Here is a 15,836-nt window from a genome sequence, read left to right on the forward strand (position 1 = left end):
AATAATTAAAAATAAAATGATGAGTAGATTATTAGAAGACTAAGTAAAAAGAAAGAAAAATAGTCTGACATTTTTTTTCTCTCTCTCCTTTATTGTATAGTAGTTGATTATTAGAAGATTAATTTGTGTGTTTGCTTAGAGATTTTTGATCCAATCCTTTTAATTTTTTACTTGGAGTTCAGGTTAGTACAATTCTTATATTGTAAACTTCATTGATTTTTAGGGTGTTGTATGATAAATGAAATATTGCTTGTATTGTATTGTTGCTTGTATTGTATTGAAAACATTGATATGGTTAAATATTGATAGGGTGTTATATGATGGATGAAATGTTGTTTGTGTTGGATGATTTATAGGTATTAAAAACATGGAATTCATAAGAAATATCTTGACACCATCGAGGGTGGATGTATGATAGATTGAATCCAACAAGAGTGGTATTGAACTTGAGTTTTATGACAAAGTTGAGGAGTTTGTAGAAACAATTAGTAAGTTAGATGTTGTGAAGTCGAAAGAAAAATGTAGATGCCCATGCATTAAGTGTAGATGCACAAACTATAAAGAGCTGAACTTTATTAAGATACATTTGTGGGAAAGGGGGTTTATGCCAAATTATTGGATTTGAACAGAACATGGAGAGATTGACGATATAGGGATTAATCACACGGGATTCAATAATTGTGGAAAACGTTGTTCAAGAAGTGGTGCAAATGTGGAAGAATGTGATATGTATGACATTAGTTGGAAAGACATCTCCAGAAAGTATCATGAAATGATTTTCGATTCTACTGGTCCAGAGGATCTTCATGTAGAGGCTAAAAATTTTTTTTTATCTTCTTGAGGCAGCTTAAAAGTCTTTGTGAAAAGGTTGTGTGCACTCTTAACTATCGATAACTGTTAGAATGCTATGCATTAAGGCCGAAGAAAACCAATCACATGAGTTATTTAAGCAATGGGCCACCTTAATTAGGAAAATTTCTCCTGAGGGTAGTGCCATACCTAGGGACTACTATGAGGCTAAGAAGTTAGTGTAAAAGCTTGGATTGAAGGCAATCAAAATATATTATTACTCAAACAATTGCATGTTATATTAAAAAGACGATGCTGCTCTAATTAGTTGCAAGTTTTGTGAAGCATCTAGGTTCAACCCTATTTCCGAGGGTGTTTGTAAGTCCAATAGAGTTCCTGTCAGACGGATGCACTACTTATCCTTAATCCCTAGATTTCGAAGGCTTTATGCGTCAATGAGTTCAGCTCCGTACATGACGTGGCACATCAAAAACCAACGTGATGACCCATCCGTCACATAGGGAGGCATGGAAAAGCTTTGACCGCATCCACTCTGATTTTTCTTTGGAGCCTAGAAATATTAGGTTAGGTCTTTGCTTTGATGGGTTTACCCTAAATATCCAATTTAACAAGTCTTATTCTTGTTGGCTCGTAATTGTTATTCTATACAATCTATCTCCTGGGATGTGTATGAAAGATCCTTATTTGTTCTTGACTTACTTAATACCTGGTCCTAATAACCCTAAAGCCAACATTTATGTATTCTTGGGACCCCTGATTGACGAATTACATGAGTTGTGAAAACCTGGTGTTTTGACGTATGACATTGTAGAAAAGAAGAATTTTGTCTTAAAAACGACATTGATGTGGACTATCAATGATTTCCTGGCTTATGAGATGTTGTCTGCATGGATGACACAAGAAAGATTGTCATGTCCTATTTGCATGGAGGATACCAAGTCTTTTACACTATCACATGTAGGGAAGGCATCACGGTTTGATTATCATCGGAGGTTTTTGCCGATAGACCATCCTTATAGGCGCAATAATAATGATCTTAGGAAGAATAAAATAGAAAGTGAAAAGGTTCCTACTAGATTAGGTGGTTTAGAGATTTGGCAAAGGATTAAAGGACTTGGAAAGATATTAGATAATGAAAAGTGGATTAAATCACGAGAGTATGGTATTACTCACAATTGGACCAAGCAAAATGAGTTTTAGGAGTTACCTTTTTGGAAGGATAACCTGGTTCGTCATTGTCTTGATGTAATGCACATAGAGAAGAATGTGTTTGATAACATAATGAATACTATTATGGACACTGATAGAACTAAAGACAATGAAAAGGCTAGGTTAGACCTGGCTGAACTGTGCAAGCATCCAGACTTACATTTGCGGCATGTCGGAGATAATTATTAGTCCAAACCTAAGGCAGCTTATACTTTGACTTCTGAACAGTAACAAGACATGTATAGGTGGGTGCAACAACTTAGATTTTCGGATGGTTATTCATCTAACCTTTCTAGATGCGTAAGCCTTTCCTAGGAGAGGTTTATTGGTATGAAGAAGCATGATTGTTACATTTTTATGTAGTGCTTGCTTCCAACTGCATTCAGAGAACTACCTACAAATATATAAAAATTTCTTATCGGGTTAAGCCAGTTTTTCAAAGATTTGTGCTCAACCACCCTCAAGGTTCATGATTTACAGGTTATAGAGCAGAATATTCCCATTATCCTTGGCAAGTTAGAAAGGATGTTTTTTTCGAAATTCTTTAATGTGATAGAACATTTGTCAATTCATCTAGCATATGAGACATGTGTATGTAGGTCTGTCCAATATAGGTGGATGTATTCGTTTGAATGGGTAATAGAAAGATTCAAGCGAACAGTGAAAAATAGAGCAAGAGTTGAAGCTTCGATTTGTGAGGTTTTCTTGACAAAGAAGATTTCAAGTTTTGTTTCTTTCTATTTTGAACCACATATCTTATCAAAGTGAATCTGTGTGGGAAGAAATGATGATGGCGGAGACACAGTAAAAGCATCTTTATCAATATTTAATGCTAAAACTAGTTACAAGGCTTTGATTTAAACATGCTTGGCCAATATCTGTTTGAGGAAGCCATCACCAAAATTTCAAGGCCCTACAATATACACATATATATACCTCACAAATTAATTAAATTCACTCTTGATTCTTCATCATGCTTTTGGTAATTGGACTATATATATATATACTCAACTAAATCAAATCAGTACTAGCTAGATAGCTGGCCAATATAATAGAATTTACATACCTTTCTCTTCTTTTTGATATTTAATATAATATAATATAATTTACATACATTTCTCTTATTTTCCCTTAGATTTTGTTTTGTATAATTGATATAGTAATTTTTATACGCTATTTGAAACTTGATTTATATAATTGATATAAGGATTAAGTATTTTTTTCGTCCTTAAGGTCTGCGGTAAAAATCAAAATCGTCTTCGACTTTTTTTTGTTATTAAAATCATCCTAAACATTACAAAACATTATAAAATCATCCTTTTGTCCATAAATAATATTTTTTAGACAATTTTATCCTTGAACAAAAATAAAGAACTCTCTCCACCCTCACCACTGCCTCATCATCATCACCATGATCCACCATAACAACAAACCTCATCATCATCACCATGAACCACGATAAGAACAAAATAAATCTGCCTCATCATCATCACCATGGTTACACCATAAATCTAACCACAAAATAAATCAACAATCCAGCAATAACAACATCCACAAAATTAGCAACAACATAAATTAAAAAAATTAAAAAGAAAGAACTCATGTATATGTTCTTCAAAAATTAAAAAAAAAAAGAAAAAAAGTAAGAACGAAGAAGAGAGAAAGAGAGTCGCAGTGTCTTTTCCTTTTATTTTCTGTCTCTGCCATTTACTTCCCACCCTCAACACTCCTCCCACCTCCATCACACCACTGCCTTAGCCCTTTCTTTTCTTACTGCTACAAAGCCATCACAAGTCTAACCTTAACTCTGCCCAAAATCAACAACAACAACACAAACAAAGAAAAAGTAAATCAAAGAAAAATATACAAAAGAAAGAAAATTAGAAAAAATAAAAGAATGAAGAACAAATTGAAATCCACAGATAGCACCATGCCTTAGCCAAAAACCTTCTTCTCAATCCCAGATATATTCGCAATAGCCAGAATCGTTCCTCAATTTCTCAATCCCGTAATCTTTTTCTCAAAAAACGCTTCCAATTCGTCGTTCAATTCTGTCGTGGAACTGTCTTTGACGACTACCGCATTTTTGGGCAAAATGAAGACCGGATCGGTAACAACTCATCGACGTCTCCCTCCTCCACCGCGTCGTTCGCAACACCGCCACCATCTGTTGCGGCTCCTCTCTAACAGCAGCAATGACAGCCTGTGGTTCAAACTTTTGAAAAAGTTTCTATTGGATGAAGTCTCTTTATTTTGTGATTCTTTAATTTGTGTGTGATTCTTTGTTTCTATGATAATGGTGATGGTGATGAAAAGAAGATGAGTGGGGTGAGTGGTGAGGGAGAGTAAGAGTTTGGGACAAAGAGAGAGAGAAAGAAGTTCGGTGATGATGACAAAGAGGGTTAGGGGTTAGTGATGAGGGAAAGAAGGAGACTGGAAAAGAGAGAGAGAGAGAGAGAGAGAGAGAGAGAGAGGAGAGAGAGAAAGAAGCTCGGTTATGATGATGAAGCCTGAAGGGGGGTTGGGGGTTAGTGGGGAAGGGAAGTGTTTTTTTTCAGAGGGCAAAATCATCTTAAAAATGTTGTTTATGGACAAAAGGATGATTTTATAATATTTTGTAATATTGAGAATGATTTTAATAACAAAAAAAGGTCGAGGACGAATTTTATTTTCACCCCAGACCTTAGGGACGAAAAAAGTACTTAACCATTGATATAATCATTGTGCAACAAGAGAAGTTTATAAAAAAGTTGGTAGAAATTCAAGCTCAACATGCCGAGGCTCAAGCACAGGGAATGGAGCTACCACCAATTGATGAAGACTTGATTTGGGAGGAAGTGTGTGGTGGGCAAAAGAAGAATCGAATTTACGAAAAATGGGCATTCTTTTCTAGCTCTATCAAGTCTGGAACCACTTCTACTAATTCTGTATCTGGAAGAGCATATACAAATCAAAATTCTGTTCCTGATTTGCGGGAATAGATTCATAATCTCAATGAAGAGTTTTTTCAGTGTGTTACTCAAAAGACAAATGAGCGTATTAGTAAGTTGTTACATACACGCTTGGCTCCTTTGGAAAAGACTTAAAGAAGTTAGAAAAATTAGAACAAGCAATTGGAAAGGCTAAGAAGGAAAAGCTGAAACAGAAGAGATGAAATGAGGCTTATGTTAGCTATTACAAGAAGGCTAGAATGTCAAGTAGCTTCACTGTTGTTCCACTACCACCGTCACCACCTTCAATCTCTTCGAATGAGGACTATGATGATGATGGGGATGAAGATGACACTGAGGACTATAGCTGATAAATTTAGTATGGCTGAACAATACACTGAGTTTATGTTTTGAATTATAGTTGATATATCAATACACTTTGTTGATGTATGGTTGTTACTTATTATTATAGTTGATGTATCAATACACTTTGTTTATGTTTTGAATTATGTTGACTTGCTTGTTTATAGTACTTTTCTTTTAGTTTGATAATACGATGAAACTTGTTTATATTTATATTTATTTTATATGAAATCAGGTTTATTTTGCAATAAAAAGTCTAAAAAAATGTTGTTTTACCTTACTGACGGATTTACAGGCGGATTTTTCATCTATATTCAGAGTTGAAAATGCTTTCTTAGACTCCAATTATTGATGGAAAATTTGACGCTAGTTACCGACGAAAAATTGGATGGTTTAAGTGAAATTGAAGTGACGATTACCGAGAGAAAATCTATTGGTAATGGAAAAAAATCTATGGGTAAATTATCGACAGAAAATCTGATGGTTTTTTAGCGAAAGGGATACCATTACCGAGGGAAATTCTTTCGGTAACGAAAAAAATCTGTCAGTAAATTACTGACAGAAAAAAATCTGTCGATAAGTAATTTCCGACGAGGCTTTTACAGAGGGACAAATTTCATCGGTAACCGAAAATCCATCGGTAAAAGAGACCAAATCTGTCTATAAATCCATCTGTAATAAGCAATTTTCTGGTTGTGATTTTACTATGGTGACTAACATGTTTAAGTATCCTTAACCAGATACACTTCGTATGCTTACTATAAGAAGGCCATGACACGTTCGGACTTGAGTGCAACTAGAATGGCAAGTTGATCCTAAAGAACTCATTCCTTTTTTTAACAAATTTGTGAAATATTGATTGTGTATTTGTTATTGATTATATAGAAAAAATCTCCCTAAACCCTAAATATGATTCATTCACTACAGTACCTATCCTCTAATTTTGCTACGTATCTTAAATCATCTGGACATGGTTTGGTCTGGAAGATCACTGGTCCACCTTCTAGCGTAGGTAAGAATATTTTTTTTTCCCACCTACTGAGGAGTGATGGAAGAAATTTAGAGAGGAAGTTCGGGGTTGAATGGAAAGAATGCTATAAACTGTATAAGTTAAAGACAAGGGACAACATTATCCTGAAGCTGACCTCCCTATAGAACCAGCACATAGAGTTGGTGATTGAAAGATTTTAAACCCTACAAAAACTGGCCTCTTATCTATTACTCTATGAAAACACATGTTTTGTTATCTATAAGTATGTGACAATCGATATTTTGAATATGATACATAATAGCAAACTAGAGCTGTATTGGACATATTTTATTTTGTTATCTAAGCATATCCATTATATTTTCACTCATTGTGATATAATGCATTTCCTATTTTAAATTGCATAAACTTCAGAAAATGAAGAGTGGTATTTAAGTGTTTTGGAAAATTGCATAATGTGCAAATAAGGGGTTTGCTCCTAACTTCTTGTTAATGCAAGACACTCAATTTGTGTAGCTATTTAGAGTTTATTCAACATAAAGTGAAAAAAGGAAATCAGTAGTACTTGGTACTAATATAGTGGATATACCTTTTATTACATTTAGAAAATGTTACTCAATTAGTCCACTGACTAACGTTTGGTAGAGTAAAAAACAACAACAGAAAGTACATCTTCTGGTTCAAAGGCAAATCATATGGGAGCCACAATAAGGTATTGCATTACTTATGTCCCTTTTTATTTCTAATGTTTGGACAATTCAGCTGACAAATTATTATGAGGCATGTTAATTAATCATTTAATTTGTATATTATTAGTAATTATTTAATTAAATTGTAGCTGTCAGTGCATCCAGGTTCATTATCCCAGGCAAAGTGAGATTTTCAAGTTAGAGGTCCAGAGTATGCACAGGAAAATTCCTCTTCTCATCCCCAATTTTCTTCCTTTTAGGGTTCGTTGGTTTGGTGTCTTTTTCTTTGTCCAATTATAAATGGACTCCGACGAGGATATGCATGACGCTAATGACCTTGAATCCCTTGATGACAATTACTACAGTGGTGGAACGGAGGATGCTGCCATGAATTATTATATTGACTATAATGACGATGCCGATGATTACTTTGACGAAGCTGATGATCTCGAAAAGCTCGAGTCTCGCCGCCCTTAGGTGTCTTTTTTTTTCATTTCGTTCCCAATTTCAGTTTTTCGATTCTCAAATATTAGTATTAATTATATCGAAAAATATTGTTTGATGGAATAATTTAAAACAAAAGAAAAAGGGTTTCTCTTTTTTATTTCCACATAATTGAGATTCATTGTAGTGATCATTTATTGAAACTAGCTGAATTTTAAGTGGCTTGATTATTGTTTTGCTTGACTCGCAATTCTTACCTTTATTCATGAAACACATAGAAATTGTAATGATGCTATAGTTTTCAGCTAAACCCTAATTTATGGTGACCCTTTGTTTTGTTTCAGCAAAATTTTACCATCTTGAAGGAATTAGATATCCAACAAAGACAGGAGGAGGACATCACTAGGGTAGTTACAGTTCTTGCTATATCAAGAGTTGATGCCATCAAATTACTTTGCCATTACAATTGGTAAGTTTAGTTTGTTTTAGTTTTATATAACCTTGAATTAATTGGCATTTTAACTGGGATTTATTTGCTTGCAATCACAATCCATCACACCATGTTGTGTGATAAAAAAAAGTTTATATTTTGCTTATGCTGCTTATTCTATCTTTATGTAAGGCGTGTGCTGGTGTTACTTACAGAAGTATCAATAAAGTGCATGATGCATGGTTTGCTGATGAAGATTGAGTCCGTGAAGTATTTGGTTTGCTGTATAAGCCAATCATTGAGCATGTTGATGCTAGAGAGGTAAGATATGAATTGTTTGGGTTTTACAATTGGTCAATAATTCTGATTGTGTTTTATTTTCTTCCTTTACTCCAGGTTCATTTGTATTTCATTCTGACCTATCTTCTTCTCTAACTAATTTACTTGCGACATCTGTTTCGAAAATAATCCAAGTGCTAAGATAGAGATAACTTCTTGTGGTCATCCTTTCTGTCTCTCGTGGTGGGAGAATAAGTCTTGTGTGCTATATTTTGTTATTTGAAATAATCTAGGTATTATGCTGAAAGCCTACATTTTTATTTTGGCTTGGTTTTCTAGATCCATTTTTTTGTAGCTATAACGTGGGTAAGTTGTTTTTGATGATCTATTTCATGATTTTTTTATCTAACCATTTTACGTTAGTATTTCTTAGTTAATTTTTTCTTTCCTCTCTATCTTATATATCTGTTCTATTTCACATTCTAGGATATATCAGCACATCCATCACTGATGGCCCTGGATGTTTGATGTTGAGATGTTATAATCCCACATGTAGTGCTGCTGTTGAGCAAGATATGATTAGTTGAGTAAAATCTAATAAAGATAAACAAAAGTATTCTCGCTACTTTTTTAGGTCGTATATTGAAGACAATAAGAAGGTATGTGCTAGATCCAGAATTTTGGGTTGATCTTGATAAAAGAAAAAAAATTTTTTTTTTGTTATTACTTGCAGTTAAAATCATGTCTATAGGTTATTTTTGTATCATGTCATTATGTTTCATAATTTTTTGTCATTATATTTCAATAAATTAATAGTGTAGAACAAAATTATGAAGTCTGTATCATTAAAAAAAATATTTATTTTTATTAATATCACAATCTAAATCGTAATTTATTTCTAAAGTACTCATATCATATCCTTTGATTTTAGAACATACTCTTTCTTTCTACTCAAATATTAATAAAAATTCATTCTCAAAGTGACATAATTTTACAACTTTTTTTCTACCATTTTACAACCAAACTTCATCTTTTTTTTTTTTTGGACTCCAATGTACTTCTTGTTTTCTATTATTTGGTACTTTTATCACTATAAAAGTTGAGTTCTTTTTCCAATTTTTTTTTCACAAAATTCTTCTAAATCATCTGAAAAATGTAATATATAGATTACATAACTGAATTATTCATATATGATATACTATAACTATTATGCATGAAGAAAAAATAAACATAAACTTAAATAGATATTTTACCAAGAAATTTAAAATACAAGTATTTGAAATAAAAAATAGATATAAACTTAAATATTATGCAGTATTTCTAAATTTTTCAGATCTTTTATACAACTAAAGATTAATTTGAGCTCTTACTATTTATTTTAATAAAAAAAATACAATTGTAAATTTGGTCACATTTATTTTGGTCTCTATTGTGTTCTTTTTGCCCATAATGTTAACAGATTTAAACAGCCATTGTGGTTCAAGAATTTAACATGAAAGAATATATATTACATAAACAAAAAAAATTAAACATATACAAACTAGGATGCTTAAGACATTTTCTGTTTGATTATTTGTACCTGATTAGAAGATATGTTGACTTTATACAGACAATGGTTACTATTCTTTGGCAAATTCATCAAGGGTTGAAAACTGTTTCTTTTTATTAGTTTCTAGATAAATGAAATAGTTAAAAAGGTCCTTGGTATAAATATAAATATTTGTTGTCTTGGTTTTTATAAAATTGTGTGCTGACCTCTAAAAACCACTCATTATAATGGTTTCTATCATTATCACTATGATGATTTTTAAAAGTGTAATTTTATGAATTATTATTATACACATAATGTGATTTTTTTAATTAATTTAACTATAAGAATATGATATAATTATTAAAGTTAGGTCTTTCATTTTTGTGCAATTGTATTAATCGCTATTTGTAAATAATCAAGAAACGGGTTTAGTTAATGTGTTTTTTTAGAGACCATATTATGTTTTCAAATTGCACAAATTTTAAGTATAAATATTAAAAACAAAATTTATATATTTCTTTTCTCTTTATTAAATAAAAGCATTTAAAATTACTATTGATAATAAACTTATAGTGTATTTTAAGTTCTATGTTACGATATTAATTAACATACTCGATGATTGTTATATTTTATAATTTCACTTTAATATAGTAATAATTTTTTTGTTATTTAAATATTAATATAATATATAATTTTATTTAAGATATTTTGGTTATATTCTAATAATTTTTATTTTTAAATTTTAAAAATACATTAATTCTGTATAACTGCATAAGTCATCACGCTAGTATATTATATATAAACAGCAACCCAAATATAATGGCCACATTAAAGGGATTATATATTATATTTATGAAACAATACTATAAAACAATACTACACACATATATATATAGGCATTCACGCAAAAAGTGTTCAAAATATCTTTTTATAAAAAATTTTATGTTAAAAATATATTTTATTTGTTTGACAACACTTTAAAAGATAATAATATTTTTATAGGATATCAAATTAAACCTTACAATTTATCATCTAATAATAAAAAAAATACATATTTATATAAAGATAATTATATTATCCACCATACATACATACATACATACATAAGTTACATATTGCGTACAATATCATAATGGAAACAACGCATATATATTTTGATTCAGTAATTAAAATTAATAAAATTAAATATTTTCAATAATTAAATTATGAATACTTTTGATACTACTTGTTAGAACAAATAATTTTATAATTTAGATCATTTATATTATATCACCAAAAATACATATAATAATACAAAAGTGTATCTGTACTCATAAAAACGATTGAAGAGTTGTCTCAATTTTCTTCAATCAACACTTTTTATATTTCTAATAGAGCTGAATTGCAACTCTCTTGATGAAAAAAGAGCTACGGAATCGGTTTTGCTATGTTAGAAACTGAAATACTGAAGTCACTACTTATATTTGAACGTGTCACCTATTAAATCTTAAAGCCTAAATAAAAATAGTATCTCTAGTTTTATTCTCATTTAATTCCAAATCAAAAGTAATTATAACTTATTCAATTCAATATTTATGAGAATAAATGAGATTACCGTTGTATAAATCATTTAATATAAAATAGCACCATTTCTAATTATAATAGATATATATATATATATATATATATATATATATATATATATATGTATTACCCACAAACAAATTACAAAATTGATAATTTCCCAATATAATACTCTCCAAGTCTCCATTATCAAATTGCTAGTCTAATTATGCTCTCCAATCTCCATTTTCACAAAGATGTTTCCTTGTTAACTACCACTGTCGGCCGCAATCTACCAAAATTAAAATTATAAAAAGACCAAAAAAAAGAGTTTGAACATAAAAATTTGTTTTTCAAACATTCAAAACTAACAAATTGATATTTACATTAAAAAAATAGAATAAAAATAAGAGTTAAATCTCAAAGTGGTTTCTGAACTTGCAATTGAGCTTCACAATCGTCCCTAAATTTGTAATGACCTCAATATTGCCCCTGAATTTAACAAAAGTGACTCATGGTCGTCCCTGAAGCATTTTCTGGAAAATATTCTTTAACGGTGTGATGACATGTACTGAGAGATGCCAGAGTAGATAGGTAACGTGGCTGTTATCGTTATTTGACTCAATTTAGTCCCTTAAGTAATTTATAACCCTAGTCCCCAATTTGAGTTCCATCTATGTCTACCATTAGAAGTCACTCTCTGTCTTCCTCTCTGCTCTCCTTCTTCTTTTTCTCCGCCACATCTCCTTCTTCTTCTTCCACTATTAGAAGACACTATTTTGTCATCTTCTATCCCCTTCCTCCTCCTTTTCTCACCTTTCTTCTCTCGCTCTCTTTGTAAGTGATGTAAACTCTAAATCCTTTTCTTCTTTTCCCATTTTCTAATTCCCCAAAATTTTGCAGTTTTATTCATGTATCGCCTAAGCTCCCTAGTTCACTTGGAACCCTACCATTGTTTCTGACCCTGCAACGCTTCTTGATCAATTGGGTCGTTCTAAGGAAGTTAAAGCTCTGGTCTTTGAGGCCACTTCCAAGCTTGAATCTCAAAACAGAGAGCTTGGTCTTTTCTACTGTAAATTGTTTGAGTCACACTCCAAGTGAGGCTCATCGAAAGGTTTTGATATTGCTTAATGTTACATGAACCAACTTTTTCGTAGTTCTTCCTCTGTTTACATAAAATGTAGGGCTTTTGAGTGTATGGTTAGTGGTTTGTGTGCAATGGATAGGCCTCGTGAAGTCGAGGATTTGGTTGAGGATTTGACAGGCAATAGTGGAGTGATTGACCATTCAGCTTTTGAGTTAAAGTCCATTATGTATGGTTATAGGCCAGGAGGCTGGGGTTGTTCCATGATTTGCAGAGAGTTGTGAATCAAATGAAATGAAGTGGCTTTGAACTTGACACTGTTTGCGCTAATATGGTTGTTTCAACTTTTGGCACTCAAGGTGAGCACATGGAAATGGTTTCCTGGCTTAAGAAGATCAGAAGTTCAGACATCTCATTCAACTCCTCAATCGACAATGGCAACTCATTCAGGAGGTAATCGACAGTGGAAATGGTTTTTGGACTTAAGGAGTTATTGGATTCTTGTGTGAGAGATAATGGTGTGGGATTTAAAAGAGGCTAAATTGAATTTTCATGGATGTCATTTGGGTTCTTTCTATTTGATTATGCTGCTTTGGTTGAAGGAGATGTGGCAGACAAGAAGAAGAAGGAGAGCAGAGAAGAATAAAGAGAGTGACTTCTAATGGTGGACATAAATGGAACTCAAATTGAGGACTAGGATTATAAACCACTTCAGGGACTAAATTGAGTCAAATAACGATAACAGCCACGTCACCTATCTACCGTGGCGTCTCTCAGTACACGTCATTACACCGTTAAGAAATATTTTCCGAAAAATGTTTCAGGGACGACCGTGAGTCACCTTTGTTAAATTCAGGGACAATATTGAGGCCATTGTATGTTTAGGGACGACCATGAGACTCGATTGCAAGTTCAGAGATCACTTTGAGATTTAACTCTAAAAATAAAGAGAAAATGACATATCTATGATAATAAATAAATGGTCTATTCAAATTTTATTTAAAAGATTATATAGGCTTTTCGGATGTTTTAAAGAGGAGAATATAATCATCTAAAATTTCTTTCTTTCAACATCCAAAATTATATATTCAAATTTATCAAAATATACACAAATAATAATAATAATAATAATAATAATAATAATAATAATAATAATAATAATAATAATAATAAAAGAGAAGGTATATGCTAATACATTTTAGGAAAAAAAGAGTATAATATTCTTTGAACTCTAAAGTATAAATCTTATCTTGAATCCTGAATTTTAAAACCTAAAATTTTGAATTCTAAAATTTTGAATCTTAAACTTTAAATCCTAAATTTTAAACTCTAAATCTAAAGCATTGATATAAAATATAATAAAAAATTAATATTTATTTAATTAACAAAAGGTAGAAGACTAGTAAGAAATGTTTAAAAATGAACCAAAAGAAAAGAAACTTCATGCAAATGTAACAACAATATCTAAAAAAAATACCAAACAGGTCCAAGATTTTATTATCAAACAACAAAATCAAGAGGCTTTAACCAAAACCTTAATTTATTTTACTTAACAAATAAAACACAATAATAACAATATCTTAAGCATATTAATTTGTCTTCGACATAACATAAGCATTCAAAATTTAAAAAAAAAAAGAAAACATACAATATGATAACATTGAATTTGGGGCACCTAAGCAACAAAGGTAGACATAGACAAAGACAAGTGATGGTAGCGACAATAATAAAAAGGAGAGGGAGCTGCCAAAGTTGTAAATAGGGTGGAAAGGAGCAACGACATAGCAAACAAATAGAAGGTGGTGGATATTGGAATAAATCAATTTCAATAACCCAGATCATCCATATTGAATCACCAAAAATATAACATAATGTGGAAGCGTACCTTTATTCATAAAAGTTAGAATTTGATGGAAGAATTTGAATTTTGTGGTTCTTTCGATCTTCCTCAACCAAAACCTTCTGTATCCCCAGGCGGCTGAATTGTGACTCTTTTGATGGAGAAAGAGCAACAAAGGCGGCTTTAGTATATTGGGGACCGAAACCCTGAAGGTCTATTTATATTTGAGCATGGCACCCATTAAACCCTAAAGCCCAAATAAAATAGTATCTAAAGTCCAAAAGATAATATATCTAAAATCCAAAAAAATAATTATCTAAGGAAACAAAAGATAATATCCGATTTTATTCTCATTTAGTTTCAAATCAAAAGTAATAATGACTTATTCAATTTAGCATTTATAACAATAAATGAGATCACCATTATATAAGTCATTTAATTTGAAATAGCATAATTTGTGATTATAATTAATATATGTATTGCCCACAAACAAATTAGGAAATTAAAATAATTTTCTAACAATCTCTCACTTGGGCTATACATATATTCTTTCTTGACATAATCACATCTTATAAACTTTATGCGCACACTGAATACTATTTCTCTCATTACTTTAACAATCTGGTCCGTCTCATACATTAGATATGGAACTACCACAACTTTTATCACATTAAATCTCGTGACTAAACCACGCCAATCACCATCCTAATATACTTAACGACACAGATCAAATTTGGATGAGTAATATGGAAATTACATGCCAAGTGATCTCATGCATGTCTATTTCCAGCTGGTCCAACTTTAAAACTTTATTGAGATCAAACACAATACAAATATTGCAAAATGAACAATTCATAAAACATGAAATAAACCATCAACTTAATTCTGCAGAAAAAATAACTCAATATCTGTCATAGGACATATAGCATAAACTCCCACTAAACCAAGGCATCACAAATATTGACACCCATCTGAGCAGTGTGCTCATGAAAGACTTTAGGGATCAATCCCTTAGTTAATGGATCTGCTAGCATATACTATGTTCCTATATGTTCTATGGAAATCTATTTTTCTTGAATTTTCTCCTTGACAACTAAGAACTTGATGTCTATATGCTTCGATTTTGTCAAGCCCTTATTGTTGTTGGAGTATAATACTGCTGACTTGTTGTCACAGAATATCTTTAATGGCTTTTCAATGTATAGCTCAGTGACAAAGTTTCGCAACTATATGCCATGTTTGGATGCCTCAAAGCAAGCAACATATTCTGCCTCCATTGTTGAGGAAGCTACAAGAGTCTGTTTGTTAGACTTCCATGCAATAGCTCCTCCAGCCAAAATGAAGTTACAGCCTAAAGTAGAGCGTCTACTGTCTTGGCATCCCACAAAATCAGAATCAGAATACCCAATGATCTCCAAATTTTCTGATCTCCGATAAGTGAGCATGTAATCCTTTGTTCTCTTCAGATAACGCATTACGCGTTTAACAGCTATCCAATGATCCGTGCCCAGATTGCTCAAGTATCTACCCAACACTCCCACTATAAATGATATATCGGGACGTGTGCAGACTTGAGCATACATTAAGCTCCCAAGTGCTGATGCATAAGGTTTATCATGCATTGCTGTCCTCTCAAGATCATTTTTAGGGCATTGTTTGAGACTCAACTTATCTCCTTTAGCTACAGGTGTGTCCAT

General features: G+C 31.8%; 1 protein-coding gene across 1 annotated transcript; it reads right to left on the reverse strand.

Annotated features, from left to right (window-relative positions):
- Window positions 1–15,365: 15,365 nt before the first annotated feature.
- LOC130934548 (secreted RxLR effector protein 161-like) lies at window positions 15,366–15,836 on the reverse strand. The gene has a single exon (XM_057864107.1). The coding sequence runs from the start codon at window positions 15,834–15,836 to the stop codon at window positions 15,366–15,368; it is 471 nt and encodes a 156-aa protein (XP_057720090.1).

The sequence above is a fragment of the Arachis stenosperma genome, chromosome 6, assembly GCF_014773155.1.
Source record: "Arachis stenosperma cultivar V10309 chromosome 6, arast.V10309.gnm1.PFL2, whole genome shotgun sequence".
Classification (NCBI taxonomy): domain Eukaryota; kingdom Viridiplantae; phylum Streptophyta; class Magnoliopsida; order Fabales; family Fabaceae; genus Arachis; species Arachis stenosperma.

Bases quoted from the DNA above. Each gene is read 5' to 3' on its own strand.
- LOC130934548 (XM_057864107.1), bottom strand. From the start codon at position 15,836: ATGGACACACCTGTAGCTAAAGGAGATAAGTTGAGTCTCAAACAATGC.